We start from the raw sequence: 27569 nt of genomic DNA, 5'->3' as shown, positions 1-27569 counted from the left end.
TAAACAGTGAAAAGGCAGGACATAGACTATGAGAAAATGTGGTGCATATAACCTGCAAAGGCTTAGTACCTACACTGTAGAAATAACTCCCACTGCTCAGTGAGAAAAGGGCAAAGAAGTTAAGGAAACCAGAAAGCATTTATGTGTTTGCGTATGGCTCGTAGATGATGCTGAACCTTACTACTTAACCTTACTACTTACTACGTAATCAAGGAAATGCAGATCAAAACCAGAGTAAGACACAGTACACATGCATTCAAATTGGCAAGGAAATTTTGTTTTAATTTGATGAGAACAGATATGGCAAGAATGTGAAGTAAAGGAACTCTGCTGGTAGTATAAACCAGTACAACTATTTTGAAGAATAATTTGACTATACCCAGAAAATAGACGTTCTACTCCTAGGTATATACTTAGAGAAACCCTTGTATACAATAACGAAAACATAATATTCATCGCAATATCGTTTTAAATAGTGAAAAACTGGAAAACGTCTTAAGTGTCTATTGACTGGCCAGGAGATAATTAAATTGAAGTATATTCACATAATGGACTATCCTATAGTAGAGAAAATTAATGAACTAGAATTTAAAGTATTGTCTCAGATAAATCTCAAAACCGTAATATTGAATGATAAGAGCAAGCTACAGATAGATACAAATAATATATTTATATAAAGTTCAATCACATGCAAAATAATTCTAATTGTTATTTAGAGTTACACATATATTGTAATATCTAAAATGATAAGCACTGGGGGACCTGGGTGTCTCAGTCATGCGTCTGACTCTGTTCTGGCTCAGGTCATAATCTCAGGGTCCTAAGATTGAGCCCTGAGTCAGGCTCCCCATTCAGTGGGGAGTCTGTGCCCTTCTCTCCCCTCCCCACTCGTGTGCTGTCTCTGAAATCAAGAAATACATCTTTTTTTTTTTTAAGATTTTATTTATTTGGGGCTCCTGGGTGGCTCAGTGGGTTAAGCCTCTGCCTTCGGCTCAGGTCATGATCTCAGGGTCCTGGGATGGAGCCCCGCATCAGGCTTTCTGCTCAGCAGGGAGCCTCGTTCCCCCTCTCTCTGCCTCTCTGCCTACTTGTGATCTCTCCCTCTGTCAAATAAATAAATAAAATCTTTAAAAAAAAAAAAAAGATTTTATTTATTTGACAGAGAGGGAACACAAGCAGGGGCAGTGGGAGAGGGAGAAGCAGACTCCCTGCTGAGCAGGGAGCCTGATCTGGCTCAATCCCAGGACCCTGGGATCATGACCTGAGCTGAAGACAGATGCTTAACCCACTGAGCCACCCAGGCGCCCTGCAAATCAATAAATAATCTTTAAAAAAAAAGTAAATAAAATAAAATGATAAGCACTAACATGAGGATCAGGGCTACCTCTGAGAACGAGGCACATTGTTTTCTATGCTTGAAATATTTAATAATAAAGAAAGAAAGAATAAACTTAAGTCTCACTAGATTAAGAGGCTTACCTAAAGTCCTACAAACGTGCCAGGAATCAGCAGGATTCAAACCCAGTCACATGCTTTCTGATCACTGTTTTTTATTTTCCCTTTTGAAATAATCTCTAATTAATATTATCTCACAGTTGCCTTGAAGTTGTGGATGGAGGGGTGAGGTCTCTGAGGCAGGGTTTCGGTCTCATGACTGAACATTCATGAGCTTGGGTACGTTGTAGGAGCTCAGTGAGCAATCCGTTCAGTGCTTCATGGCTGTGTACAGTGTTCTACACAGACAGGAGTTATGGTTGGCATATCTGAGTCTAAATAATAATAAATGGTGTAATGACAGAATTTTACCATTGTAATCTCTAGTAAGTTCAGATGTTAAATTGATCATTCCATCGTCTAAAATGGAATGGCAGGAGTTTTTCATTTTCTCTGGCAGCTGTGTGAGAAGTGCATTCTAGGGCACCTCGGTGGCTCAGTAGGGTAAGCCTCTCTGCCTTTGGCTCGGGTCATGATCTCGGGGTCCTGGGATCAAGTCCCTCATCGGGCTCTCTGCTTGGCGGGGAGCCTGCTTCCTCCTCTCTCTCTCTGCCTGCCTCTCTGCCTACTTGTGATTCCTCTCTGGCAAATAAATAAAATCTTTAAAAAAAAAAAAAGAAGAAGAAATGTGTTCTATATTCACCATTGTCCCATATCATCTAATAAATGGCACATTTATAATTTTCCACTTATTATTGTAGGTATCATAACTGGAGCATTTTACTCAGTCTCAACATTATTAAATCAAATGATACTGACGTATTATAAGGTGAGTTTCTGTCTATACTGTGTCACGTGCCTGGCCAAAAGTGTTTCTTAAACAGTGTCATTCCTGTTAGCATGATCATAAGATTAAAGATTTCTTGGGCTCCTGGCTCGCTCAGTTGGTGGAACGTGTGACTCTTGATCTCAGGATTGTAAGTTCAAGCTCCACGTGGGATGTAGAAACTGCTTAAAAATAAAATCTTAAAACAAGACTTATGACCTTCTTGCTTTAAAAGATTCTCATTTGTTTTAATTGAGAATACGTTTAATCCAATTTATAAAACACACAAAATAGAAAGCGGAAGGTATTACTGTCACACTACCCAAGTCTTTTTCAGTACTTTTTTTTTTAAATTAAAGATTTTATTTATTTATTTGACACAGAGCGAGGGATCACAAGTAGGCAGAGAGGCAGGCAGAGAGAGAGGGGGAAGCAGGCTCCCCGCTGAGCAGAGAGCCCGATGTGGGGTTCGATCCCAGGACTCTGAGATCATGACCTGAGCTGAAGGCAGAGTCTTAACCCACTGAGCCACCCAGGCGCCCCTTTTTCAGTACTTTTTAAAAGAAATATGACTGGTTAAACGGGAAAAAACAAACGATTTTAAGGGAAACCAACCCAAATATAAAGAAATAAATATTAAGCTGTGACCTGTCTTTGCTTTTGAAAAGAGAAAGCAGTTGTAATATAAAAAAACTATCAGATTCATCTGCTTCTCCGACTGCTGTGAATTACATGAGAATTCTAACAAAAATCATTGCACTTTCTAACCGTGGAGGTTCAAGAAAAATTTCTTTCATTTCTCCCACATTTTAGGTTTTCTTTTTTTTCTGGTTTGAAAACAGAATGTCCTTGGTGTGTGCTTTACCAGCCCCCCACCACCCTCACCCTAACAGATGTACTAAATTTCCTACTATATTGTGTGTTTAATTTTATCTGATTGTTTCCATTGACTGTGAAAGGTATGAGAGTGTGAAAGGTCTATTTGAATGAAAAGTATCTGATTAACTTCTTATGAAACATTTTTTAAAGGGAGAAGAAATCAATGCTGGAAGGATTGGGCTAACATTGGTAGTGGCCGGAATGGTGGGCTCTATTCTTTGTGGCTTGTGGCTAGATCATACCAAAACATACAAGTAAGTGATAGTAGATAAATGTATGGCGTACAATCTAGGGTGTTTGGGGTTTAATGGAAACTTTGCTTCTTATTTTAAGAAATTTTAAAAGTGTTATTATTACTAAAAGACTTGGATTCTAGACATTCTTAGATTCCCTTCACTTCTGAATGAAGTCTATATATTGTCTTATTTTATCGGTCATACTTTAACTTTGAGAATTTGGATACCTTATGAAGCTTCTTCCCCTCCAGTAATAATTGTGCACACATATGTCTTTAGAAGGGATCATTGCTATTCTGTAAAAGCCCTTTCCGAGAAATATTTGACTTCTGACAGAAACTTTATCCTGTTCTTTTCTCATGTTGTAAGCTTAAAAACAAATAAACAAAAAGTTGTCTTTCCTACCAAAAAATTGTTATTGAGCACAAGGCATTTTGGTGCTTGGCTCGTTCTGTTGGTGGAACATGAAACTCTTGATCTCAGCGTCATGAGTTCAAGCCCCATGTTGGGTATAGAGTTTACTTAAAAACAAAAAAAATAATATACATACATACATACATACATAAATACAGTCTTGGAAAAAAGGCTTTAAAAGTCTTTGCCTAAAGTGCCCCATACTATAGCACCACTTAACTATACTATAATACATAATATGAAAATACAGTATTAATTATACATTTATATAATCAAAATGCTAATACAAAAGAAGAACTTAGGAATAACAACTGGGAGACTGAAAAGGGATTTCAGGGGCAGCATCTTTTGCACTGGGCCTTAAAAGAATAGGTATATGTATATTTTTATGATGTGTGACTCCATTCATATAAAGCTCATTTATATTGTTAGAAGCCAAGATAGTGGCTACTCTCGGAGATAGGGAAGCAGTGATTGGAGGGGTCTTCTGGGAGTGGGTAATGGTTTTTTCTTTGGTTTTAGTGTTTTTTGTTATTTTTTTTAATTTGAAGTACTGTTGACATACAGTATTTTATTAGTTGCAGGTGTGCAGCATGGTGATTCAACAACTATTTTCGTTAAGTTTTTCCATTCCAGTATAGTTACCATACAGTGTTAGTTTCAAGTGTATAATACAGTGATTCAACAATTCTACAGTTTATCAGGGCTCAAGAGAGAAGTGAGCTCTCAACCCCCTTCCCCTGTTCCACCCGTCCTGACACCGTCTCCCGCTGGTGATCATCACTTTGTTGACTGTAGTGAAGAGTCTGTTTCTTCGTTTTCTCTCTCTTTTGTTTGTTTTCCTTTGTTTGTTTTGTTTCTCAAATTCCACATATGATTAAAATCCTATGGGATTTGTCTTTCCCTGACTGACTTATTTCATATGGCTCGATCTGTTCTCTACATCGTCCATGTTGTTGGAAATGACAAGATCATTCATTTTTATGGGTGAATCATATTCCATTGTCTATACATGCCACATCTTTATCCATTCATTATCGGTGGGCACCTGGGCTGCTTCCATAGTTCGGCTGTTGTAAATAATGCTGCAGTAATAAACATAGGGGAATGATGATTTTCCTTATTCAGTGCTCCCCGCAGTAAGTGTAGCTGCCATCTGTCACCAGACAAAGTGATTGTAATATTATTGACTGTATTCCCTGTGCTATACTTTTCACCCCCATGACTTATTTATTTTATAACTGGAGGTTTGTATCTCTTCTGGTCTTTTTTTTTTTTTTAAGATTTTACTTATTGGGGCACCTGGGTGGCTCAGTGGGTTAAAACCTCCGCCTTCAGCTCAGGTCATGATCCCAGGGTCCTGGGATCGAGCCCTGCATCGGGCTCTCTGCTCAGCAGGGAGCCTGCTTCCCTTCCTCTCTCTGCTTGCCTCTCTGCCTACTTGTGATCTCTGTTTGTCAGATAAACAAATAAAATCTTAAAAAAAAAAAAAGATTTTACCTATTTATTTGACAGAGTAGGCAGAGAGGCAGGCGGCGGGGTGGGGAGCAGACTCCCTGCGGAGCAGAGAGCCTGATGCGGGGCTCGATCCCAAGATCCTGGGATCATGACCTGAGCTGAAGGCAGAGGTTTTAACCCACTGAGCCACCTGGGCGCCCCTCTTTTCTGGTCTTGAAGGGGTGGCCTTATGTAGGAACCTACCCCTGTGGATGCTGTGTGCCTGGCTGTTTTGGCTGATCAGTTAGAGTTGGATTTGGTCCAAGCCAGAAGTCCTGGGGTGCTCCATGCCAGAAGCCACCCTAGTGGGATGGCTAGAGCTGGAGCACATTTGGGCCCAATGGTCCCAGGGGCTTCAAGCCAGGCCCACAGGGGCAGAGTAGCTGGACCTGGGGCAGGCATGAGCTGGGGGGTGCCCTGAGGCACTCGTAGGCAGTCTGTGCCCTGGCTGCTCTGATTGCCCTGGCGGGGTGGCTAGAGCTAGAGCGAATGCTGGCAGGGGTGCTCTGTACCGGGGCTGCCCAGGAGGGACGACTTGACCCGGAGCAGATGCAGTCTGGGAGGGCTGCCCTTGCGGGACAGATGGCGCTAGTGTGGGGTAGTGGACTCTGTTCCCATCTGTGCCTTCAAGGGACCACTGTCAACAGCGGCTATCGCCAGCATCCACAACTCCACAGTGAGTTCCAGCAGTTTCCCCGCTGTTTGGCAGACACTCTAGGGTTAGTAAGTGATTTCCTCCACTCATAGTCTAGTTGCCCCTTAAACCACTGTTGGTTTTGGTTTTTGTTGTGCCCCAGGGTGGCTGAATCTGCACAGGGACAGCCCAGTGATACCCATCCCTACCGCAGGTCGTTGGGTCTGCAGTGGGGTTCCCACTGGCACCCTGTCTGTCTCTCCTGCTGCTCTCCGTGTGGTCCCTCTACCCTTTATTATGCGGAAGCTGTTCAGTCAGTCCTCAGTGCTTCAGGAGGACTTGTTTTCTAGGTAGATTCTGTGTCTGTGGGAGGACATGCGTTCAGGGTCTTCCTAGGCTGCCATCGGGTGAGCCAAGAATAGCTACATTTTTTAACAGGCGGAATCTTCCCATCTGCTTGGGAGAAATGAACGGGTGGAGCTCTGGGCAAATAAATGGAATGAAATAAAATGAATGAAATATGGAATTGTCACCTATGTATCCTATGTACCTTTCAAGGCCCAACGTATGTTTGATACCATTATAAGGGGTCCCAAGACCCCTTATTGTGAAATTCTCCAAGATAACTCTCCCATAATTTACACTTGCTGTGGTTTCTATTATGAAATGGTAGCTTCTAGTGAAACCCGTTCAGTCTGTGGATAAAGGGAACATATGTAAAAGATTAAACTTATTACTAGCCTTTGGTCCATTTTACAATTAGAAAACATGATAGGCATAGAAATGTCTTCTTTGTTGTCCTGATTTTGTCCTCAGAGTAATCGCCATTCATTCATCAAACTTGTGTAGTGGCCATAGTTCAGCTAGGGATTGCGACAAGTGATATAGCATCCCTGTCCTTGAAATATTTGTGGTCTAAATGGGGAAAATAAAGCGTTCATACATGAAAAATAAGAATAGAACAGACTAGGGGCACCTGGGTGGCTCTGTGGGTTAAGCCTCTGCCTTCAGCTCACATCATGATCTCAGGGTCCTGGGATCGAGCCCCACATCGCGCTGTCTGCTCAGCAAGGAGCCTGCTTCCCCTCTACCCCCACCTGCCTCTCTGCCTACTTGTGATCTCTGTCAAATAAATACATATTAAAAAAAAAAAAGAATAGAACAGGCTAAAATAGATGTCCTATGCCCAATAGATGTCTGTCGTGTAACAGTTATATAGATTCTAAGTTGATAAGGGAATTTGGAAGTAGAGACAATGTTGTAAGCCGCAGTGGTTAGGAAAGGCTGTTTGGAAGAGGTGGAATTTGAACTCGGTCTTGAGCTACAGACAGGGAGCTATCCCGCTTGGTGGCACAAAGGTGGTTGGATCCATGTGAATATTCCTTCCTGTCTGAACATTGGATATGGTGTGAGTTTTGTCGGTTGCTGCTGTTGAATCTTAAATGTAAGCTTTAAATTCCATGCTTTGGTGGAAACATCTTCCATACAAGGGAACCCAAATCTTGAAAACCAAGGAACTGATTATTACTCTATGGACAGAGCAATGGTTAGCAACATGATTTTTATATACCTAGGAAAGTCATGCAAAATACTAACAATTTTGTTTTTGTTTTAGACAGACTACTCTGATAGTTTACATTTTGTCTTTTTTGGGAATGGTTGTATTTACTTTCACGTTGGACCTTGGATACATTATCGTGGTGTTTGTTACTGGAGGGGTACTCGGGTAAGCATCGTTTGTGTGTGTGTGTGTGCGCGCGCGCGCACGCGTGTGTATGTAGGAAGAATGATAGCATGCTGTTATAATTCTGAAGTATTACTACTGTGGTTGTAAATTTTTAGTTCATTCAAATGTCTTGTAATATTTTAAACTTTAAAGATCTATCCGGGTGCCTGGGTGGCTCAGTGGGTTAAGCCTCTGCCTTTGGCTCAGGTCATGATCTCAGGGTCCTGGGATCAAGCCCCGCATCAGGCTCTCTGCTCATCAGGGAGCCTGCTTTCCCTCTCCCTCAGCCTGCCTCTCTGCCTACTTGTCATCTCTCTCTCTCTCTCTCTCTCTATCAAATAAATAAATAAATAAATCTTTAAAAAAAAACCTATCCTGTGCATGTAAATGCATAATTATTTAGAAATAAAAAGTAGTTTAAAAATGTTTTGGTATATATGATAAGTGGAAAATGGAAAAGTCTTTCTTAGTCCAGGTGACTTTATTTAGTTAGGAAAACAATTGACTTCATAAATCAGAGGTAAATTTTTCTCAAAAAAAGAAAAACTTAGGAACTGCTTGTTTCTCAGTACTTCTGTCGCTGGGCTGATTGGTGAATAATAATAGGGTCTACTTTCATATGTTAAGTTCAAAATATTCAGTTATCTGATCACTAGAATAGGCCTGAGAACTGGAATGATTGCCTCAATATGTGATATTATCCCTCATGTAATTCTGGATTTATTTTCCTAGTTTCTTCATGACCGGTTACCTCCCATTGGGTTTTGAATTTGCTGTTGAAATCACTTACCCTGAATCTGAAGGTACTTCCTCTGGTCTTCTTAACGCTTCGGCCCAGGTAAACCTCTGATTTCTTTTAAGTTTCAGATAATTAGTTTGCTGACGATTCTAATGGATAACAAGTTTAAAAATTGTTTCTGTTTGAAAAATTCTGCCTTTTAATGTTTCTAGAAGCTAAGTCATATGAATAAAATGGGAAAAGTTCTGGGAAAAACATTGCACTGGTTTCAAAGAAGCAAATTTAACCATTATTTCTCTTATTTTAGATATTTGGAATTTTGTTCACATTGGCTCAAGGAAAGCTCACATCAGACTATGGTCCTAAGGCAGGGAACATTTTCCTTTGTATTTGGATGTTTCTAGGCATCCTTTTAACAGGTAAATTAGGGCATTTTCCCGGCAAACGTGCTTATGTCATATTGTCTTTATATTTAATTTTTGTGTCTGTTTGTTCTCAATGGCTTGGCAGAACTCAAGGGGAAAAAAAGAGATATAAAACAGGATATTGTCTTTTCTAAGGATATGAATCCACTAATTCATTTTTCAGATTTTAACTTCAATACGGTTACTATGCATAAAAAACCAAACCATTGTATTAAGAATCAGTGAAGATTCTGGAGTGGGCAGACCAGCTTCTTTCTGGCTGTGTGACTTTAGACAAGCTACTTCACCTCTCAGATCCTCCTTTTCTCACTCATATAGCAGGATATTAAAAAGCCTGCCCTGGAGGGTTGCTACACACATTGACTGAGGTGGTTCATGAAAAGCTCCCAGCATCGTGTCTGGCACCTAGACACAGGTAGAAACAGCACGTGGAATGGTTAGCCGGTTCTTACCCTGGTTAGGGATAACCGCAGTAGACATGGTCAAGATCGAGAGTAGAGCCCAGCCTGCCCAACCGCTAGAGAAAGGGCACAGAAAAGGGCTTTAATCTGTATTTTGTCTGGGTGCACTAGCGTAGAAATGGATTTAGAAGCAAAGCTCAACGTCCAGCAGTGTTTCTACACGCGTGTTGTTTCTCCTGTCGGCTCACAGGAGAAACTGTATTGCTTTGCCCTATTCAGACGGCAGTGTAAACTCTTCCATACAGCGTACACGGCGCTGAACAACCAAGCCACACGTCCTGCCTCCTCCCCTAGTACTTGACGCTCCAGGGATCCCAAACTACCTCCGGGGCCAGATTCTTGGCTGTTCTACTCCGTCTTGCATTCTTGGCACGCACTGTTTCCTGCCTGCCCAGAGTGCCTTCCTCTCCTTATCTGCTTGACAAGTTCCTACTCATTTTTCAAGTTTCAGTTCAAATATGTCTCCTCTGGCAAGCCTTCCGTGATTTTCTCCGGACAGACAGAGGCATTTTTTTTTCTCTTTTGCTCCCACTCTACCTCTACGTAACCCGCGTGGTTGCAGTGACCCTACTGTGTTCTAGTCATTTGCTGCCCATATTTCCTTAGGTTGGAGGATGCTGTAGGGAAAGGACTGTGCTTTTCATCTTTGTATCTTGGGTTCCTCCCACCCTGTATTTGTTCACTAATGAATGAGTTGCTAATTAAGTTAGTGGCGTAGAGAAGCACTAGCATTTTTTTCATGCTGCAAGGATGCTCTTGAATGTGATGGTGCAACCGTGTGCTGAATGGGACAACATCAAAAAAGACTTTGTACTGCTTCGAGATAGATGCATTCATATATACCCTTTGGTGACCCCACTGATGTTTCTCTGTTTCAGCATTAATCAAGTCTGATCTCAAAAGACACAATATAAACATAGGAATTACAAACGGTGATATTAAAGCTGTAAGTATTGAATATTTTTATGATGCTACTCCTGAGAAATGTGTGACATCAATGTGTCTAGTCAGCTGTTTCGTATCCCCGAGCCAGCTGTTGATCTGTCATAATGGCACGTGCCAGAGGCTGTAAGGTGTTTTTATCTTCTGATTCTTTCTGCAGGTACCAGTTGAAGATAGTCCCACAGATCAAGAATCCAAAACCATGATGACGTCCAAGCAGTCAGAATCGGCAATTTGAGGCGAAGGAAAAAGTTAACATCATGTGATAGTTGAGCAGTACGTCTCGATTTATAAGTGACAGGAGATGGATACTTACTTGAAAATTATTATGTGACCCTGGACTACAATTACCGTCTTGCTTCACTGTTAATGTAAAGCAAGATTTTACTTAAAATACTTGGGCTCACCGCCTGTGAACACTACCATTTATGTACCGAGCATCCCACTGTTAATCTCCTGTCGCTGATCAGAAAGTAAGCTTCTTGATGTGTATTTTCTGTAAATTTTCTGTTTTCTTTTTTACGGAAAATGGGAGGTCAGAGGCTTTCTAAAAGGATAATGTGGCGGTCTGGTCCTTTTAAGTCACATAGAAGTACACGCCCTGTGTGCATTATATTACTCATTGGCTCCCTTTCCATTATTCTGACCAACTGTCCAGTCCACGTCAGTGGGCCTACCAACATGGCACCTCTGAGCCCTCACAGGACAGCACTGGGACGAGACTTCCACAGAAACCTCTAGGATTTTTCCAGTTTCTTCTGTTCTTGTTCAACAATGCTTTGTAACATGTACTGTCAGTGGCCATCAAAACTGTTCTGTGTTCACGCTGAACCCATGACTTTGGTCTTAGACTCGTGTTCTAATGAAGCTAAGGAGCCCAGACACAGGCTCATTGTCTTGAGTTCTCTGCACTGCCTTCCTGTCATGGTCTAAATGCTAACACTGTTCTTTTCACTCCTACTTGAAATAAGAGTAATTTTGTACCCACTGTCTTGTTCACCCTCTTTTTCTCAACACAGGCATACCTCGGGGATACTGCAGGGTCAGCTCCAGACCATTCAGAATAAAGCAAATATCACCATAAGTGACTGAGATGAATCCTTTGGTTTCCCAGTCCTTATAGAAGTCATGTTTACACTATTCTATAGTCCATTAAGTGTGCAAGGGACTGAAGGAACAATGGACAGACCTTAAATGAAAAAAGACCTCTTGCCAAAGAATGCTAACCCTCATCTGAGCTCTCCGCAAATCATAACCTCCAATCCCAGATTACCATACTAAATAGAGTAATAATGATAAAGTTTGAAATATTGCAAGAATCTCCAAAACGTGACCCAGAGACACGAGCAAGCAAATGCTGTTGGAAAAATGGCACCAATGAACTTGCTCAATGGAGTGTCAACAGAAACCTCCAATTTGTTTAAAAACAAACAACAACAACAACAAACCACAGTATCTATGAAGGGCAGGAAACGAAAGCACAATAAAACGAGGTATGCCTGTGTATAACCTTCTAGCAGGAAAATGCCATCGTATGTGTTGTTGGCTTTTTCCTGATTTCTCGCATCATGCCTAAGACTTTGGCTTGAAGGTTGCAGAGATAAATCTACGGTAACGTAGCCCGGGGGTTCTCATTTGGTGGAGACCTCTGGAGATGCTGTCTTCATTCTGCACTATCACGTGTATGCCTGTTCTCCTTCAAGGAACACTGTGCCCAGGTACGTGCTCCCTCGGTGGGCGGGGGAGTGTATTTTCTTCACCAGAGTGTACGTAGTCTCCACACTGTTGGAAAAAAGTCTGCTCTGTTACATGCTCAGGGTAAGGAAAATAGGACCAAATGTGTTTCTACAGTGCCTACCACTGCGTTTTGTTTACAGTGAGAATTTAAATGTTGTTCCTGTCCTGACTCTCTTAAGCTGATAGGAAAATATCTTTACAATAATGACATCTAAGCAGCCATGATACTCACATTATGTCCACATCAACCAAAAAAAAAAGCCAGTCAGGTATACCCTTGAATACTCCTGCTAATTAGCAATTAATTCGCTAATTAGCAATTCTGATTTGGGCACGTTCTGTGCATTGCTTTATACTGAAATGATAACATTCTCTGTAATCAAACGACCGTAAATTATGTAGACTCTTACCCTGGAGAATATGTCACCAGGAGAACGTAGCTGGGAATCAGGAGCTCTGGGTCTGTGACCTGGGTCTGTTTCGAGCTGTCCCTGCCACTCCCTGGCCAGCATTTTCCTCATCCATATAATGAATGTGTTCGCTTTGGCCTCAGAGATCTTTTTTGAATCTTAAATACCATCTGTCATGGGGTTGACCAGATCACTGAACCACAGAACTTAGGTCTAGCGAGAGAAGAATCTTCCCCTGGAGAATCCAGTCAGCAACTGTGGTGGTTACTTGGTGGATATGGGGAATTTAGTATCTGCGTTTTGCTTTTTTTTCTTCAGTGGGTGACAGGGCAGGCAGAATGTGCTGAATCATTAACTTCCTTAGATATGTACGTCACAGGTTTTATGGCCAAAAATACATTCTAAAAATCTCTCCTAAATAATTATTTTTATTTTTGAGCTATCAGTTGTTTAAAATAACATGTACTTCCTGAATTCCCGAGCTTTTAAAAAAAATTACAGACAAGAGTTGGACTACTTTGTTTCTGAAAAGCAGCATATGCATATATGTCGTATGTGTCTTTCTTTGTTGATTAGAAAAAGGAGGAAATAGGATGTTCCGAAACACAAAATGGAGTGATAATTTTTTCTGTATTTTGAGTCACACTTGTAACACGTCAAATAAGAATGTCATATAATTCTGTCTTATCTTTGGAAAATATAAGTGTTGGCTAACCCAACACTTGTGTAGGTTTTAATGAAGTGATTTTAGAAAGAAATTGGATGTTTTCAAAAACTGTTGCATTTATAAATGTGGCAAGAAAAAAAAAAACACTAGCTTTTGCCTTTTGTGAATGTTGGAGAAATGTCTCTAAAAGTATGTTTGTGTGTAAACTCAGAGTATTGCCTGTACTAAGTCATCTTTCATGTTCTAATTTTTGCTTTTTGTATTACTTGTCGGTGTGCTTGTCCTTCAGGGTTTCAGACCTGAAATAAATTTATTTTTTTAACGGTCATTTTGTGTAGCTTTTTTCCCCCCCAAGTTCTGATGCTTAGGTACCCATGGGGAGTGGAAAAGGGACTGTACAATTTCAGAATGGGCCAAGAAGGGAGTTTTGTGGAGCACAAGGAGACAAAGCACCCCAGGGTCAGACTAAACAGCAAAGTAGGACGGGCTTAATCTCCTCTCCTTGGGTGCCTGACTCCTCCTTGGGCAGACAGGTGTCTGCCACGAGCCATCTGGGGACCCAACACCCATGCTGCAGACTTTCCCTTTGGGGACCTATATGGGACCTGATATCTCACAGCAGGTGTCATTTTTTCCTCAAGGCCTTGCTGGTTAACATCATAAAACCAAACTATAAATTTCTTCATTGGAAAATTGGGCTTGATAAACGCTCGTTCTCTATGAGCTTCAGTGAGATAATACATAAAAAACATCTAGCAGAAAGCTTGACATAGCCAACACGCCAAAGTTTCGGCTACTATTTTTATGCACTAATGACTAGCACCAAATTACCACTTAAAAGTATTTGGATTTGAAGAGAGAAGTTCAAGTGACTTACATCACTGAGGTAAATTTGAGCTCCTGGAGAGCGGCCAATACAGAAGATATTTCAGGGGGAAGGGAGTAGTAACCACATTATTCAAATCAGACCTGGCAGGTGCCTGCCGACTTCACATCCTCCTGAAGCCAGTCCTGTATGCAAATAAACTGGTTGGCCACGATTAAGGAAAGTATCATTGAGACCGGAGGCTGGATGAGAGATTAGTCTAGGGCAGTGAATCCCAAAGGTTTTGGTCTCAGAATTCTTTTACACTTAGGAATCGTTGAGGAGCCTGGGTTGTCTGGGTGGCTCAGTGGGTTAAGCATCTGCCTTCAGCTCAGGTCATGATTCGGGGATCCTGGGATCGAGCCCCGCATCCAGCTCCTTGCTCTGCGGGAAGCCTGCTTCTCTCTCGCTCCCTCTGCCTGCTGCTCTCCCTGCTTGTGCTCTCCCCCATCCCATAAATAAAATCTTAAAGAACCATTGAAGAACCCAAAGAACTTTTTCTGGGTTACGGCTGTTAATGTTAATCATAGTAGAAACTAAAAAAAAACTATTTTATTCATTTAAAATGACTTCATTATATCTTAATAAATCACATTTTTAAAAAATAATTTATTTATTTGAGAGAGAAAGAGAGCAAGAACAAACGAGCAGTGAGGAGGGGCAGAGGGAGAGGGAGAAGCAGACTTTCTCCTGAGCGAGAGCCCAACTCGAGGCTCGATCCCAGGACCCTGAGATCATGACCGGGGCCGAAGGCAGATGCTTAACCAACTGAGCCACCCAGGTGTCCCTTAATTAATTACATTTTTATGAAAAATAATTACTTTCCAAAATAAATGTAGTGAGAACAATGACACTTTTTAAAAAAATAATGTATAATGTGTTATTTGGCCCAGGGGTACAGGTCTGTGAATCATCGGGCTTACACATGACACTTAAATGTTGAAAGAGGGCAAAAATCTTCCATGTCTGGCTTCATAGAAGGCCACTGGATTCTCCTACCAGATCCTACATTCAGTCTGTAGGGATAGGTTATTTTGACATGTTTGAAGAAAAGCTTTGCACACATGTGCCGTTGGAAAAGGAGAAGTATTTTAGCAGCCTTTTCAGGGAATTGTGGATAGTCTTTTTTGTTTTTTTTTTTAAGATATTTATTTATTTGACAGAGAGAGACATGGTGAGAGAGGGAACAGAAGCAGGGGGAGTAGGAGAGGGAGAAGCAGTCCCCCTGCTGAGCAGGGGGCCCAACATCGGGCTCCATCCCAGGACCCCAGGATCATGACCTGAGCCGAAGGCAGACAGACGCCCAACGACTGAGCCGTCCAGGCAGCCCTGTGGATAGTCTTTAATACGATCACAAGTTGGAGCTGGTAGTATCTTATAAATTCTTTTTTTTTTTTTTTTTTTTAATTTTTATTTATTTATTTGACAGACAGAGATCACAAATAGGCAGAGAGGCAGGCAGAGAGAGAGGAAGGGAAGCAGGCTTCCCGCTGAGCAGGGAGCCCGATGCGGGGCTCGATCCCAGGACCCTGGGACCATGACCTGAGCTGAAGGCAGAGGCTTTAACCCACTGAGCCACCCAGGTGCCCCAGGAGCTGGTAGTATCTTAAAGACTAGTTGCTATGTGGACTCTGAAGCCATATCAGTAACCTTCCCTACTTCGTTAACGTTAAAATCTAATGGTCCCTCTTGTACTTCCAATAGATCTTTAACTATGCATGGTTTTGTAACATTCTGCATTGCCATTTGGAAAGTATTACTTCACTGAGTTATGCAGCTCTTCCAAATATTGATTTATCTCATGATAGGATGCCAGATAGATCACATTCGTTAAGACCTCTGATCTCATCAGAAATTCTTCTCAGTGCTGGGAAGCCGTCAAGCTCATACGAGTCTCCTAACACTTGCTTTGGCAGACCCGGGGCTTCCAGGATGCTAATTTTAGTTTGGAAACTTGATTCTTAACATTGAGGAGGGGAAAAAAAAAAATCTGTCCGTTGTTTCTTGAAGCAAGGGACGCGCTTCATTGCTTTTTGAAAAAATACCTGCCAAACCCTCATCTGAATAACTCCAATGTATCTGGCAGCCATCCTTCCAAGTGAAAAATGACGTTCTTTGAAAATCAACCTCTCGTTCAGCTTGCGTCTCAAACAAATGTACCGCAGCTTTTCCTCGAAGCAAGCCTCATCCTTGGGCGTGTTCAGAAGTGTGTGGTGCGTACCTGCCGGTCCATCACACCACAGTGGAAAGTCACGTGCCCGAGGATCAGCGTTAAAGAGCTTTGACTTTTTGCATCAAGGAGAGTCTTCGGCGGCGCTGACTTTCTTTTTTTTTTTTTTTTTTTAAGATTTTATTTACTTATTTGACAGACAGAGATCACAAGTAGGCAGAGAGGCAGGCAGAGAGAGAGAGGAAGGGAAGCAGGCTCCGTGCCGAGCAGGGAGCCCGATGCGGGGCTCGATCCCAGGACCCTGGGATCATGACCTGAGCTGAAGGCAGAGGCTTTAACCCACTGAGCCACCCAGGTGTCCCGCTGACTTTCTTTTTTTCACTGCCACTGAATGACGGGGAGGAACCCTGCGGCCACCAGAGCCGCTGGATGCCTGGGTCTTGATTCAGCGCGAAGGTTCCCCAGTTTTTTCCACCCCTGCCTCTGTGCCGTCCAAGCAAATGTCAGTGCAGTGAAAAAGGCGCATCTCTTCTTTCTAGGGGGATGCAAGCGTTCGACGCGGGTCTTAGGGACTCCCAAGGTTCCACGGACCACACTTTGAGAACCACTCTTGTGGAAAAGAGACTGGCTGACATCAGCGCAGATCAGGGATGGACGGCAAGAGAAACCAGGGAGAGCGGGCAGGAGAGCAGGGCCGAAGTTCCAAGGCCTCTAAAGAGGGGCCCCATGGAAGAAAAGCCACTGGAGACACAGCGGAGCCTGTGGGGAAAGAAAGGGAAAAACTGATAGTTTGTTAATGAATCAAAGGGAAGAAGCAGGCAGGGGCAATGAAGATGCTCCCGAAGCCGTAAAAATGTTAGCAGTACCGCTTTTCAATCTATTTTAATTATAATCAGTGTGGCAGTTCAAGATGAAATTTCCAGTTTTACGTAGCTTTGTAGGTAGCTAAACGTTAAGGCAAAGGTCATAAAATTGAAATAAAACAACTACGGGGACACCTGGATGGCCCAGTTGGTTAAACGCCAGCTTTTGGTTTGGCCCAGGGTCCTGGGATCAAGTCCCGCCTCGGGCTCCTTGCTCAGCTGGGAGCCTGCTTCTCTCTCTGCCTGCCCCTCCCCCTGCTTGTGCGCTCTCTCTCTCTCTCTCTCTCTCTGTCAAATTAATAAATAAATTATATATATTTTTAAAACCAACTATAGGGGCGCCTGGGTGGCTCAGTGGGTTAAAGCCTCTGCCTTCGGCTCAGGTCATGATCCCAGGGTCCTGGGATCGAGCCCCGCATCGGGCTCTCTGCTCGGCAGGGAGCCTGCTTCCCTTCCTCTCTCTCTGCCTGCCTCTCTGCCTACTTGTGATCTCTCTCTGTCAAATAAACAAATAAAATCTGTAAAAAAATAAATAAAGAAATAAAGCCAACTATGTAGCGTTGTATCTGTAACTGTCACCCGATAATAAACAGGGCCTTTGAAATCTCAGAACCTTCTCTAGAATCACAACCATTCTGATCGTCCACAGCCTCTCTAGGTCAGTGACCCATCTCCGAGGCCTGTCATTTGTCCTGTAGCCTGCCGGCTGCTCTCACACACCGGCCTGTGTCACACTGCCCCTCCGTCTCTGCAAGGCGAGCTAGCCCTCTGCGTAGGTGACAGCCTGCCCTGAAATGACTGCAGGGCTCTTGACGAGGTCCTGTGCCTGGAGGGCGCCTTTATGATGCTTCACAGGAGGTAAAACGTCTTTGGGTCCCCAAAGAGAGGCAAGGTTTCAAACCCCACTGACCACCAAGACGGAATACCTTATCTGAAATCTGAATTAGGGTCTGGGGTTGTCCTTGAGCAGGTTTGAGAAGGAAGGGGGAGATGTGGCCCGGAGACCCTAAAGCCTTGAGAAAAGAGGAGAACGATGGGGGGAGGGGGGCCTCATTAAGATCAGGTATGCGAGCTTCGTTTCCCACTTCGACAGATGATGTGTTAGGCCTCCGCGGAATCTTGTTGGATGTATTCATTTGCACTTCCCCTTCCATTTGTGACTTTAAGCCCATGACGAAATGGTCACTGTAAAGAGAACAAACTGTCAGAAGCCAGTAGACACTTGATTTCCAGCTGGAGCCTCGGGATCTTGATCCATGGAGGCTGCCGGAGCACTTCCCTTTCCCAGAGATTCGCCTGACGTCCTCCAGGGACCGAAGTCGTCCCTGACCCCTGAGATTAGCCAAGGGATTACATTCTCATAAAGCCTCATCAGGCGTGAAAGCGAAGCTGAAGGGAGAGTGACGGTGATTTCTTTTTCCGCAAAAAGCCTGAATTCTTCCAAACACATCCTGACCGAAAACAGAGACTAAGGTCTGGATTGTTCTGGCCAGGACAGGATTTAGGCCTGGACAGAGGCTCCCAACTGCCCAATCAGATTAGTATTAGAAACGATGTCCCTGGGGAGGTGACACAGGAGCACAGACTCCTTCCCTGGGAACCTACGCAGTAGTCAGTGCTGTCATCCACAGGACAGTTTAGTTTGCTTGTGCGGCTGGATTCCGCTACTGATGTGCATTATTTTATTGCATGCTAGGCCCCGGGAAGCATCCATCATGGTGTGTAGAGTAAAAACATGTCCTCTGGGAACCTAAAGTCTCAGGTGAGAAACACGACTAGACTATGATCTTGGGAAGGGAATTTAAACGGAGTTTCTGTTTCTTCTCTTACTAACTAGAATAATATTTCCTACCTTGCAGGTTTGTGGTGAGGATGAAATTTAAGTAGAAGGCACACCATAGATCCTTAACCAAGAGATCCATTGTCACTCCCCCGGTGAGAAACAGTAAAGGTAGGGACTGATGCTGCTAACACTTAGGGCCAGCTGACTGATTCGGGAGAACGTGTGTTCAAGTGTTTGAACTTGACATTTTTTGTAGCAGCTGCCTTTAAGATCGTTGATATCCAAAGTACTTAGCTACTTCCGTGTACATGTGGGCACAATGCTGGGCATGGTGCAAAGAAAATGAAACAAAACTGAATTCTAAAGACATGGTGAGATCTGGGCAGACGGGGTGGAAGTCAGGGTACTTAGGCACCAAAGAAGAAAACTGAGACTCTCAGGAAAAAGTGGTTTCTGTGTTTATTGCACAACCCACAACAAAGGAGGTTAAACAACAAGCTAAGAAGGAAGCTGCCCAAGAGTCCCCCACCCGTAGGCAACTATCTTTCCTCCTTTCCTTTTCACTCACATGCATGCAGAACCTCACACAGATAGAAAGCACCTTGTGTATTTCATGTAATATCCTAGGCATTTTCCATGTTGCTACACGGCCTTGATAACCATTGTTTTATTTCTATTTTTATTTTTTCCAGTTTTATTGACATGTAATTGACATAGAACATTATAGTAGTTTAAGGTGTACATGAGTTGACATATGTGTATATTGTGAAACGATTACCCAATAAGGTTAGCTAATATCTAAACCCTCACACAATTATACATTTTTTTCTTGTAATGAGAACTTCTAAGATCTACTCTCTTAGTACTTTTCAAATAACTATTATTTAAAACAAAACAGGGCTTGGGGCACCTGGGTGGCTTTGTGGGTTAAAGCCTCTGCCTTCGGCTCAGGTCATGATCCTGGGGTCCTGGGATGGAGCCCCGCATCGGGCTGTCTGCTCAGTGGAGAGCCTGTTTCCTCCTCTCTCTCTGCCTGCCTCTCTGCCTACTTGTGATCTCTGTCTGTCAAATAAATAAATAAAATAAAATAAAATAAAAATACAGGGCACCTGGGTGGCTCAGTCAGTTAAGCGTCTGCCTTCAGCTCAGGTCATGATCCCAGGGTCCTGGAATAGAGTCCCACATCAGGCTCCCTGCTGAGCAGGTAGTCTGCTTTTCTCTATGCCCCTCCCCACCCCCTGCTTGTGCACTCCATCTCTCTCCCTCTTGCAAAAATAAATAAAATCTGGGGCGCCTGGGTGGCTCAGTGGATTAAGTCTCTGCCTTCAGCTCAGGTCATGATCCCAGGGTCCTGAGATCAAGCCCTGCATCGGGCTCTCTGCTTAGCAGGGAGCCTGCTTCCCCCTCTCTCTCTGCCTGCCTCTCTGCCTTCTTGTGACCTCTCTCTCTGTCAAATAAATAAAATAAATAAATAAAATCTTTAACAAAGAAATAAAATCTTTTAAAAAGTAAATAAAACAAGACAAAACAACAAATAACTATTAATTAAAATAGTTTTTTTAAAGATTTTATTTATTTATTTGACAGACAGAGATCACAAGTAGGCAGAGAGGCAGTAGAGAGAGAGGAGGAAGCAGGCTCCCCGCTGAGCAGAGAGCCCGATCTGGGGCTCGATCCCAGGACCTGGGATCATGACCCAAGCCGAAGACAGAGGCTCCAACTCACCGAGCCACCCAGGCGCCCCTAATTAAAATAGTTATTTTAAGTATTTCCCCATCAGGCTGATATGCTGTAAATTGCTTAATGTTTCTCTACTAGTGGACATGCATTCATTTACCTATTTGATGTGTATCGAGCACGTGCGATTGTCAGGGTTTATGGTAGGACCCGGAAATACAAAACAGTGTCCCTCTCTCAAAATGCTCTAAGATGAGAAAACAAACCATTAGAGTCCACAGCATTTGCTCAGAGACTGAACACAAGCAAATGAAAAGGGAGAAGTAGAGAAGCCGTGTTCCCTCCTGGGGGAACCAACATGCAGCCTCTCACCCTTAGAATCAGGCAGGGCTTTTCTCCTGTTTTGAACAGAGGACGATCGTGATACTTAGGAAGCCCCAATTTCATTGTTTTATGCCCCTGTTGTCTTTTGGCCTACTCTCCCCTCCTACTCTGTCAAAACCTTCTCTCAGCTCCCTTCATTTCACTGAGGTGTGAAAGCCTGAAAATGTAATCCCGGATTGTATTTTTATTTTATTTTTTAAAGATGTTACTTATTTATATGAGAGAGAGAGAGAGAGAGAGCAGACACGGGGGCAGAGGCAGAGGGAGAGACAGAATCCTCAAGCAGACTTCCCACTGAGCGGGGAGCCAGACATGGGGCCCCATCCCAGGACCCTGAGATCATGACCTGAGCTGAAGTCAGATGCTCCAGCCACCCAGGGCGCCCCTGTATTTGTATTTTAAATTGGTCTAGCATAAAGGGATAAAGCTCAGACAGCCTCAATTATCCAGTAGGATTATGTGAGGCTTTGCACCTCTGTGTGTCCCTGAAATCATTCTACTTTAGGCTTGTGCCTCTTTAACCAACCAGATTTCCTTATTAGCTCTGAAAATCTGGCTGCTAGACCTTCGCCCAGCAGCGGGCAGAAGACCCATCTCCACTCCAAAAAAGTGGGGCGAGCACTCCCTCTACTGGTCACTTCAAGAACTGCTCTGGACTCCTTGCAATTTCACTAGATTGCCGAGGGGATGTGTGGGCATGTTTAGGGGAGGAGGGACAGGCATGTGCCCGTTCATTTTAGCCATATCTCCAAACCAGGAGGAGTCACTTGCCCCCTAACACCCACACCCACACCTATACCCACACCCACACACCCACACAGGTTAAACAAGTGAGTGTCTTCACACTCCCACTGTGGGCTACACAGCATGGGGCCGTGGTGAACATTAGCCACTGACAACCTCTCACATGTTTACTGACACTTTGGAGGCAAATACAGGCATATCACATGTTATTGTGCTTTGCAGATATTGCATTTTTCACCAGCTGAAGGCTTGAGGCAACCCTGCCCCGAGCAGGCCTCTTGGCGCCGTTTTCCCAACAGCGTGGGCGCACTTCGTGTCTCTGTGTCACATTCTGGTTGTCCTTGCAATATTTCAAACATTTTCATTATCATTACCTGTGAATTGCTGCTATCTCATGGCGAAACCTGAGCAGCTGAGGACAGAGAGCGGCTTCTCGAGATGGGCTCTGAGGTCGAAGAAGCTGTGGGCATGAAGTGGCCACGGAGGGTTTAGAGTGTTCCAGAGCCAAGTGGATAAATCAGTGGGAGGCTTTGAGAGGGTTGACTCAGTTGTGAAAGAAGTTCGACTGTGGGTAAAATGTTCTCGATGCTAACAGAGAAATGGTTCACAAAAGGACGAGTCAACCAAGACGGCAAACTGCGCTGTTGTCTTATTTTAAGAAATTGCCCCGGTCACCCCGGTCTTTACCCCAACCTCTGCTGCCCCGATCCGCCAGCAGCCATCAGCATCAAGGCCAGAGCCTCCATCAGCAAAAAGATTCCGACTCACTAAAAGCTCAAATGACGGTTAGCGTTTTTTAGCAGTTAAGTATGTTTTAACTGAGGTATGTCTTTTTGGGGGCATAACGCTGTGGCACACTTACTAGACTACAGTCCCCTGTAAACATCACTTTCATAGGCCCTGGGAAACCGAAGCATTCATTGGACTCACTTTTCTGTGATAGTCGAGCTGCTGTGGTGGTCTGGAACCGAACCCGCGGCACCTCCGAGGTAAGCCAGGTCTGGGGAGGTTGGTCGATAGGCTGACTAGCTTAACTGTCTTGCACAACTTGTATCAGATGGGAAAAGTCACCGTGTTTTGGCCGAAGACTGTGCCTCAGAGGAATCTGTGAGCCACGCCAGTGGTCCTCTGTTGTACCCTCCAGCCATGCTGCCCCAGGCCTGTCCCGGTGCCACCCTGGGGAGCGTCCTCCCTTCCACAGGCAGCCGGCAGCTCAGCCGTGTGCTTTCTCCATCCCCATCCCTGCTGACCCAAAATCGAGATGGCTGAGGCTGCTCTGACTGGAGTCGCCCAGGTGTCACCCACAGCACCCTTGGCCCTGCCTCCCAGCCCAGGGCTCCGGGCTCACGAGCATGGCCTATGTTAACCAAAGGTTCTCCAACTCCAGTGTCCTCTGAGTCACCTGGACCGCTTACTGAGACAAAGTGCTGAGCCCCAAGCCCAGAGGTTCTGATTCAGCAGGTTTGAGGCGAGGCCCAAAATTACAAATTCCTGGTAAGTCCCCAGGTGAGGAGACGCTGCTGGTCAGAGGACCACACTTGGAGTGAGAACAGCTTTCCAGCCGCTGCCAGCTGGCCTGGCCTCCCCAGCGGGCTGAACACACACGTGGCCTCCTCAGGGGGTTCTACCTGGGCTCTGCACCCCTCCCCCAGGTGCTCCCCTTAGCTGCCCCAGAAATGCTCCCCGGGGCTTGATTGGAAACATGACCTGGTTGTTCTTTTCACTGTCCAGATGGGAGGCTTTTGTGTGTCCCCAGCGAAGAGGAACAAGCTGGGGATCTGGTTTCTCAGACACCCGGCGGGTTCGGAGCCCAGCAGGTGCATCGGGGACCATGGCGGGGAAGGAAGGCAGGTGGTGCCGCTGGCCTGCGGGGACCACAGCCAGAGGCCTCGGCTTCTGTTCAGGAACAAACTTCCTCCCCCACGGAGCCCAGGGAGGGCCAGGCTGACCCCTGGAGAGTGTCAGCCTTCGCCGCTCCCTGTCAGCCCTGTGTCTTGCTCGCCTCCCCTTTCCTCCCAGCTTCGGGAAACAGGGCGGCTTACAGGTGGAACCAGGGGCAATGGGGTTAGAAAAACTGGCTTCAAGGAAAGCAGTTTCCTCCCTGCTGAGGACAGCAAACACCCCATCCCCACAGCCCCTGACTGCCACTAAGCCAGGAAAGTAAGCAGCATCCTTACCTGGTCCGGAGAAAAGGCAGCAAAGGAGAGAAGAGGTGGGGGCAGGGGGAGCGGGGGGGGGGGTGGGGTGACGACTCACCACTTCCAACAGGGAGAACTCCTGGGTTGAAGCAAGCACCTTTCTTCTGAGAGAGTAACCTGGGGAGGACAGACATGGGGAATTTGGGCAATGAGAAGGCGAGTGTGGTTGGGGGGGTGGGGGGTGGGGAAGTCCGTGCCTGGTTCACGCTCTGGTACTTTAGTGAGGACAGAGGTGGGCAGAGGTAAGGCGGGCAGGGAGCAGGTGAGGGCAGGCTGCCCGCAGAGTTGGTGCTTGAGCCGAGTCTGACGGGAGCAGCCACCTGTGCCCCTACTCCTCTACTTCCCTGTCTTCCCCCACAGGCCCGGGCGGGTCTGTCCTTAGCAACAGCCCCGAATGCCCTGAGAAGCCGACCTTCCCCCCTCTCTGTTTAATCGCCAGCCTCCTCCGGCACATATCCTAAAGGACACGTGGCTGGGAGGTTTTGCGTGTTCCTTCACTTCAGCACCCTCCCCGGACAGATGAGCTCTTTGGAAACGGGAAAGATTCTCCCGAAATAGAGGGGTTTGCAGGAAGTCTGTCCCGCAGAGCAGACCAGATCCCATGAGCACCCCTGTCCGAGACTCACATGTAGTTTCCCAACAGTAACTAGGGATGCCTTTGATTAAAAAACCAAACCAAACCAAAAAACCCCACAGATGGTTCAAGCCCGTTCCCAGAAACTGACTCCTCGGACCGGGGATGGGGCTGTGGAAGTTTTCACAAGCATCCGACGAGCCCCCGAAGCAACTGGGCTGTGGCCACCTTTGCCTAGGAAGGCTCTTACCGCCTCTTCAGGGGACTACCTGGGCTGTTGGTCAGTGGGGAGGTTCCTCCTGAAACAGTGCTTTGGGAGCTCGGAAGATCCAACCACAGGTCTGGGTTAGGAAGGAGCCCCCAGATGACCAACCGAAGCATCGTCCAGGGCTGGGGAGAGGGCTCGGTGTGGCCCCTCTGCTAAAGGGCCCATGGGCAACGTTGCCGACCCATTGGCTAGCACTGCTGGCCAGGCTCCCTGCTAAACAGTTAGGGTCCTACTTTCAGAGGGGATAATAATGTGCCCCATCCGTTGAGAACAGTTCCCGAAGGCGTTCATGCACATGATCTCATCTGCCCCCGTGACGGAGGCCGCTTTGCTTCCTACAAGCACAGCAGCACTGAAAGAAGACTGGGCTTCACCCCGATTCACCCCCGCCCCCACAGGCCTGTAATCTAAGTAAAATGGTGTATATGTGCTTGCGGACAATTTCCCAGCACCCCCACCTCCTTCCTGAGGGCCCCCTAAGTGCCTCCTATGGAAAATTCTGGAGCCTCACTAATTACAACCATTTTGCAGAAGAGTAAACTCAGACTCAGTCTTGCCAAGAGTTGCATAGCCAGGAAAGAATGGAGTCAGGGCCCCGCTCCTCCCTCCCTCGGGGAGATTGCCCAGGGAAGGCCTCCCTCCTAGCCTCTGCTGCTTCTTCTGGGAAAGGGAGGTCAGAACCCCCAGGTCAGGAGTGGCTGGTGGAGCTTCAGCCCCAGGCAAGGAATTTCTGCCGCCCGCATCCGTAAGCCTGGATGGGGCCACAGAAGAAGGAAGGCCTCCCTTACCCGACCTGTCTGGGGGAAGCCGCCCCTGGTTCCCCAAAGCAAGCCCCTTCCTAAGTCCACTCCATGCCCTGGGCCTCCCCGTGAGGATGTGGGTCAGGGACAGAGGCTGGGGAAAGACATTCCCGGCATACAGAGGTAGACACTCCAGGCTCCAAATAATAATGATAAGGATGAGCTATACTGGTGACCCCCAAATTTGGGGGTATCTGGAATCTTTTGGCAAAGCAAGAAGTCCAACGAACCACACCCAATACTCCTGAGCCAGACAACCAGAGAAAGGGTGAAGTTCATCTGTGTGAGGCTCTTTGATAACAATTGTATATCGAATAAAGTTTAAAGTTTAAAAGTTTAAAGTTTAAAACAGAAATCCAATCATGATTTTCTCATGTTTATTTTAGTGATGGTTACGTCTGCAGCAGAATATTTATCTTAAGGAAGCCCCCTTGGTTTTGGATACCTGTACTGTGAGGGGGCTAGGGTTCACCGGTGAACTCAGGAGAGCAGGGCATCGGGGAACCACCATCTAGACTTCGCTTAGGACTCAACCGCACCTAGGGCTTGTGGTGGCCGGGCTATGCCTGGGACCCCATCTGTCCCTCCTTTAGATACACTGAGCAGCGGCTTTGCTCCCTCCTCTGCCCTCCCCCTCTCCGGCTCTGCTCTGCATCCCTGGTTAGGAGCCTGGAGCGCAGAGATAGGCACCCTCCAGACCTTAGCCTTGTTCCAGGATGAAGAGGTTCCCCCTCCCACCTCACACAGAGGCCAATGCCCCAGATCTAAGTTGGCTGGAGCCTCCCCCCTTGTCAGAGATGTTCCTGAGCCAGTGAGGGGCCTGGGAGCACAGGGCTGGGCAGTTAGCAAGGAGAGACTCTGTTGCTGTTGGATCCCATGGGTTTCTGGATGCAAGAACTACCTGGAAGCCAGCCAGCCCAGAGGGATTCTGCAGTAGCGAGTGCGCAGCAGAGAGTGGAGGACAGAGCATACACAGGCTTTGGGCTGAGATCTTAGAGTAAATGTTTACCCCACCTCTTACTAGCTGTGTGACTCTGGACAGGCTACTAAACTCTCCGAGCCGAGTTTCACCGTGTGTGTGGATTAAAGGAGACCATGACTTCAAGTCCCCTACACCGTGTAGGATGCTCTATAGACACTGGTCCTGTGTCCTACCTCCTCCCTTAGAATCTGCCTAGCCAGCAAGCTGGGCACATCCCCTGGGAACCCCAGAGCTACTCGGTCCTTCCATAAAAAACAACAAATCAGAGTCAGTCCCCAGAGTGCCGAGCCTCTGGCCCCCGCTGTGTCTGAGGCCCAGGGACAAGGGAGAGAGCACGTGGTCCTTGTCTCTGGATATTTCCTCCTCGTTAAGCTCAGATGTCACCCGCATCCCCGCAGTTCCCCATCACACAGGCAGGAAAGGGCTGCACCCCGAGGGATCATCACATTTTTCTCTTCTCCCTCCAGCATCTCGCCGCCCCCACCCCTCTAAGATCCCCAAGCTCCCGGTGGAGCCAGCCCTGGGCCCTCCCGGTCCTCGCTGGCAGGGTCCCAGGTGGAGTTCTGTGTCCTCTCAGAGAAGGACCTCTGCTTCTTCTGGTGCGCTGTGCGGCTGACGGAGCCTGCCCCTGACGGGGTCCTCAGGCTGATGGTAGAAGCTTCCCAGGCGGGTTCACCGAGTCTCCAGGTCAAGTAAATGTGGGTGGGTTTGGCCTTCGAGCAAAAGAGATTGGGTTTGGCTCTGGGCTGGACTCTAGGCTAAGTCTTAACAACTGTCCACGAAGCTAGACTTGGGTGAGTTCCCTGCTAACCCTGTGACTCCCCCCGTGCTTTCCAGAACTTTCCAGCCAATCTATGTATTAGCACCGGGGCCCCTCAGCCCGAGTTAGTCCAGCTGGAGGCTGGGCTGTTGTTTGCTCTGCAGCCACTGGGTGGCAGTGTGGCGCACTCTCCTACCTCTGCCCGGATGCTCACACGTGCGGGCCAGAATTCCCTAAGGACTTGTTCTAAACACTTCTGTCCTGCTTTTTACTGGCTGTGTGGCTTTGGGCCACACAGTCTTTCTGAGCTTATCCGTCTTTCTGAGCTGGTTTTCTGATCCAGCACGTCTAAGGCAGGGCTGAGAATCTGCGTTTCTAACAAGTTCCCAGGCAATATGGTTGCTGCGGTTCAGGGGACAGTATCGGGGGCTAAGAGCTCTCCCAGGTCCCTGGGAACCCAGGGGCCTGGGATCA

General features: G+C 45.9%; 1 protein-coding gene across 2 annotated transcripts in view; it reads left to right on the top strand.

Annotated features, from left to right (window-relative positions):
- The window catches only part of FLVCR1 (FLVCR choline and heme transporter 1), a gene marked incomplete at its 5' end in the record, with an annotated part of 29704 nt that extends 16355 nt beyond the window's left edge, over positions 1–13349 (top strand). Inside the window, 7 exons of one of the 2 annotated variants that reach the window (XM_080825204.1) lie at positions 2196–2263; positions 3290–3393; positions 7536–7646; positions 8379–8484; positions 8693–8804; positions 10150–10217; positions 10374–13349. In XM_080825204.1, coding sequence (XP_080681330.1) covers positions 2196–2263; positions 3290–3393; positions 7536–7646; positions 8379–8484; positions 8693–8804; positions 10150–10217; positions 10374–10451 — 647 coding nt within the window. In that variant the 3' untranslated portion in view covers positions 10452–13349. Of the gene's footprint in view, positions 1–2195; positions 2264–3289; positions 3394–7535; positions 7647–8378; positions 8485–8692; positions 8805–10149; positions 10222–10373 lie in introns of both variants that reach the window. The other variant, XM_080825205.1, reaches the window with a different exon arrangement.
- Positions 13350–27569: the final 14220 nt, after the last annotated feature.

Source organism: Martes martes, assembly GCF_963455335.1.
Source record: "Martes martes genome assembly, chromosome: 15".
In the NCBI taxonomy this organism is placed as follows: domain Eukaryota; kingdom Metazoa; phylum Chordata; class Mammalia; order Carnivora; family Mustelidae; genus Martes; species Martes martes.
This window is presented reverse-complemented; position numbering and strand designations above follow the sequence as displayed.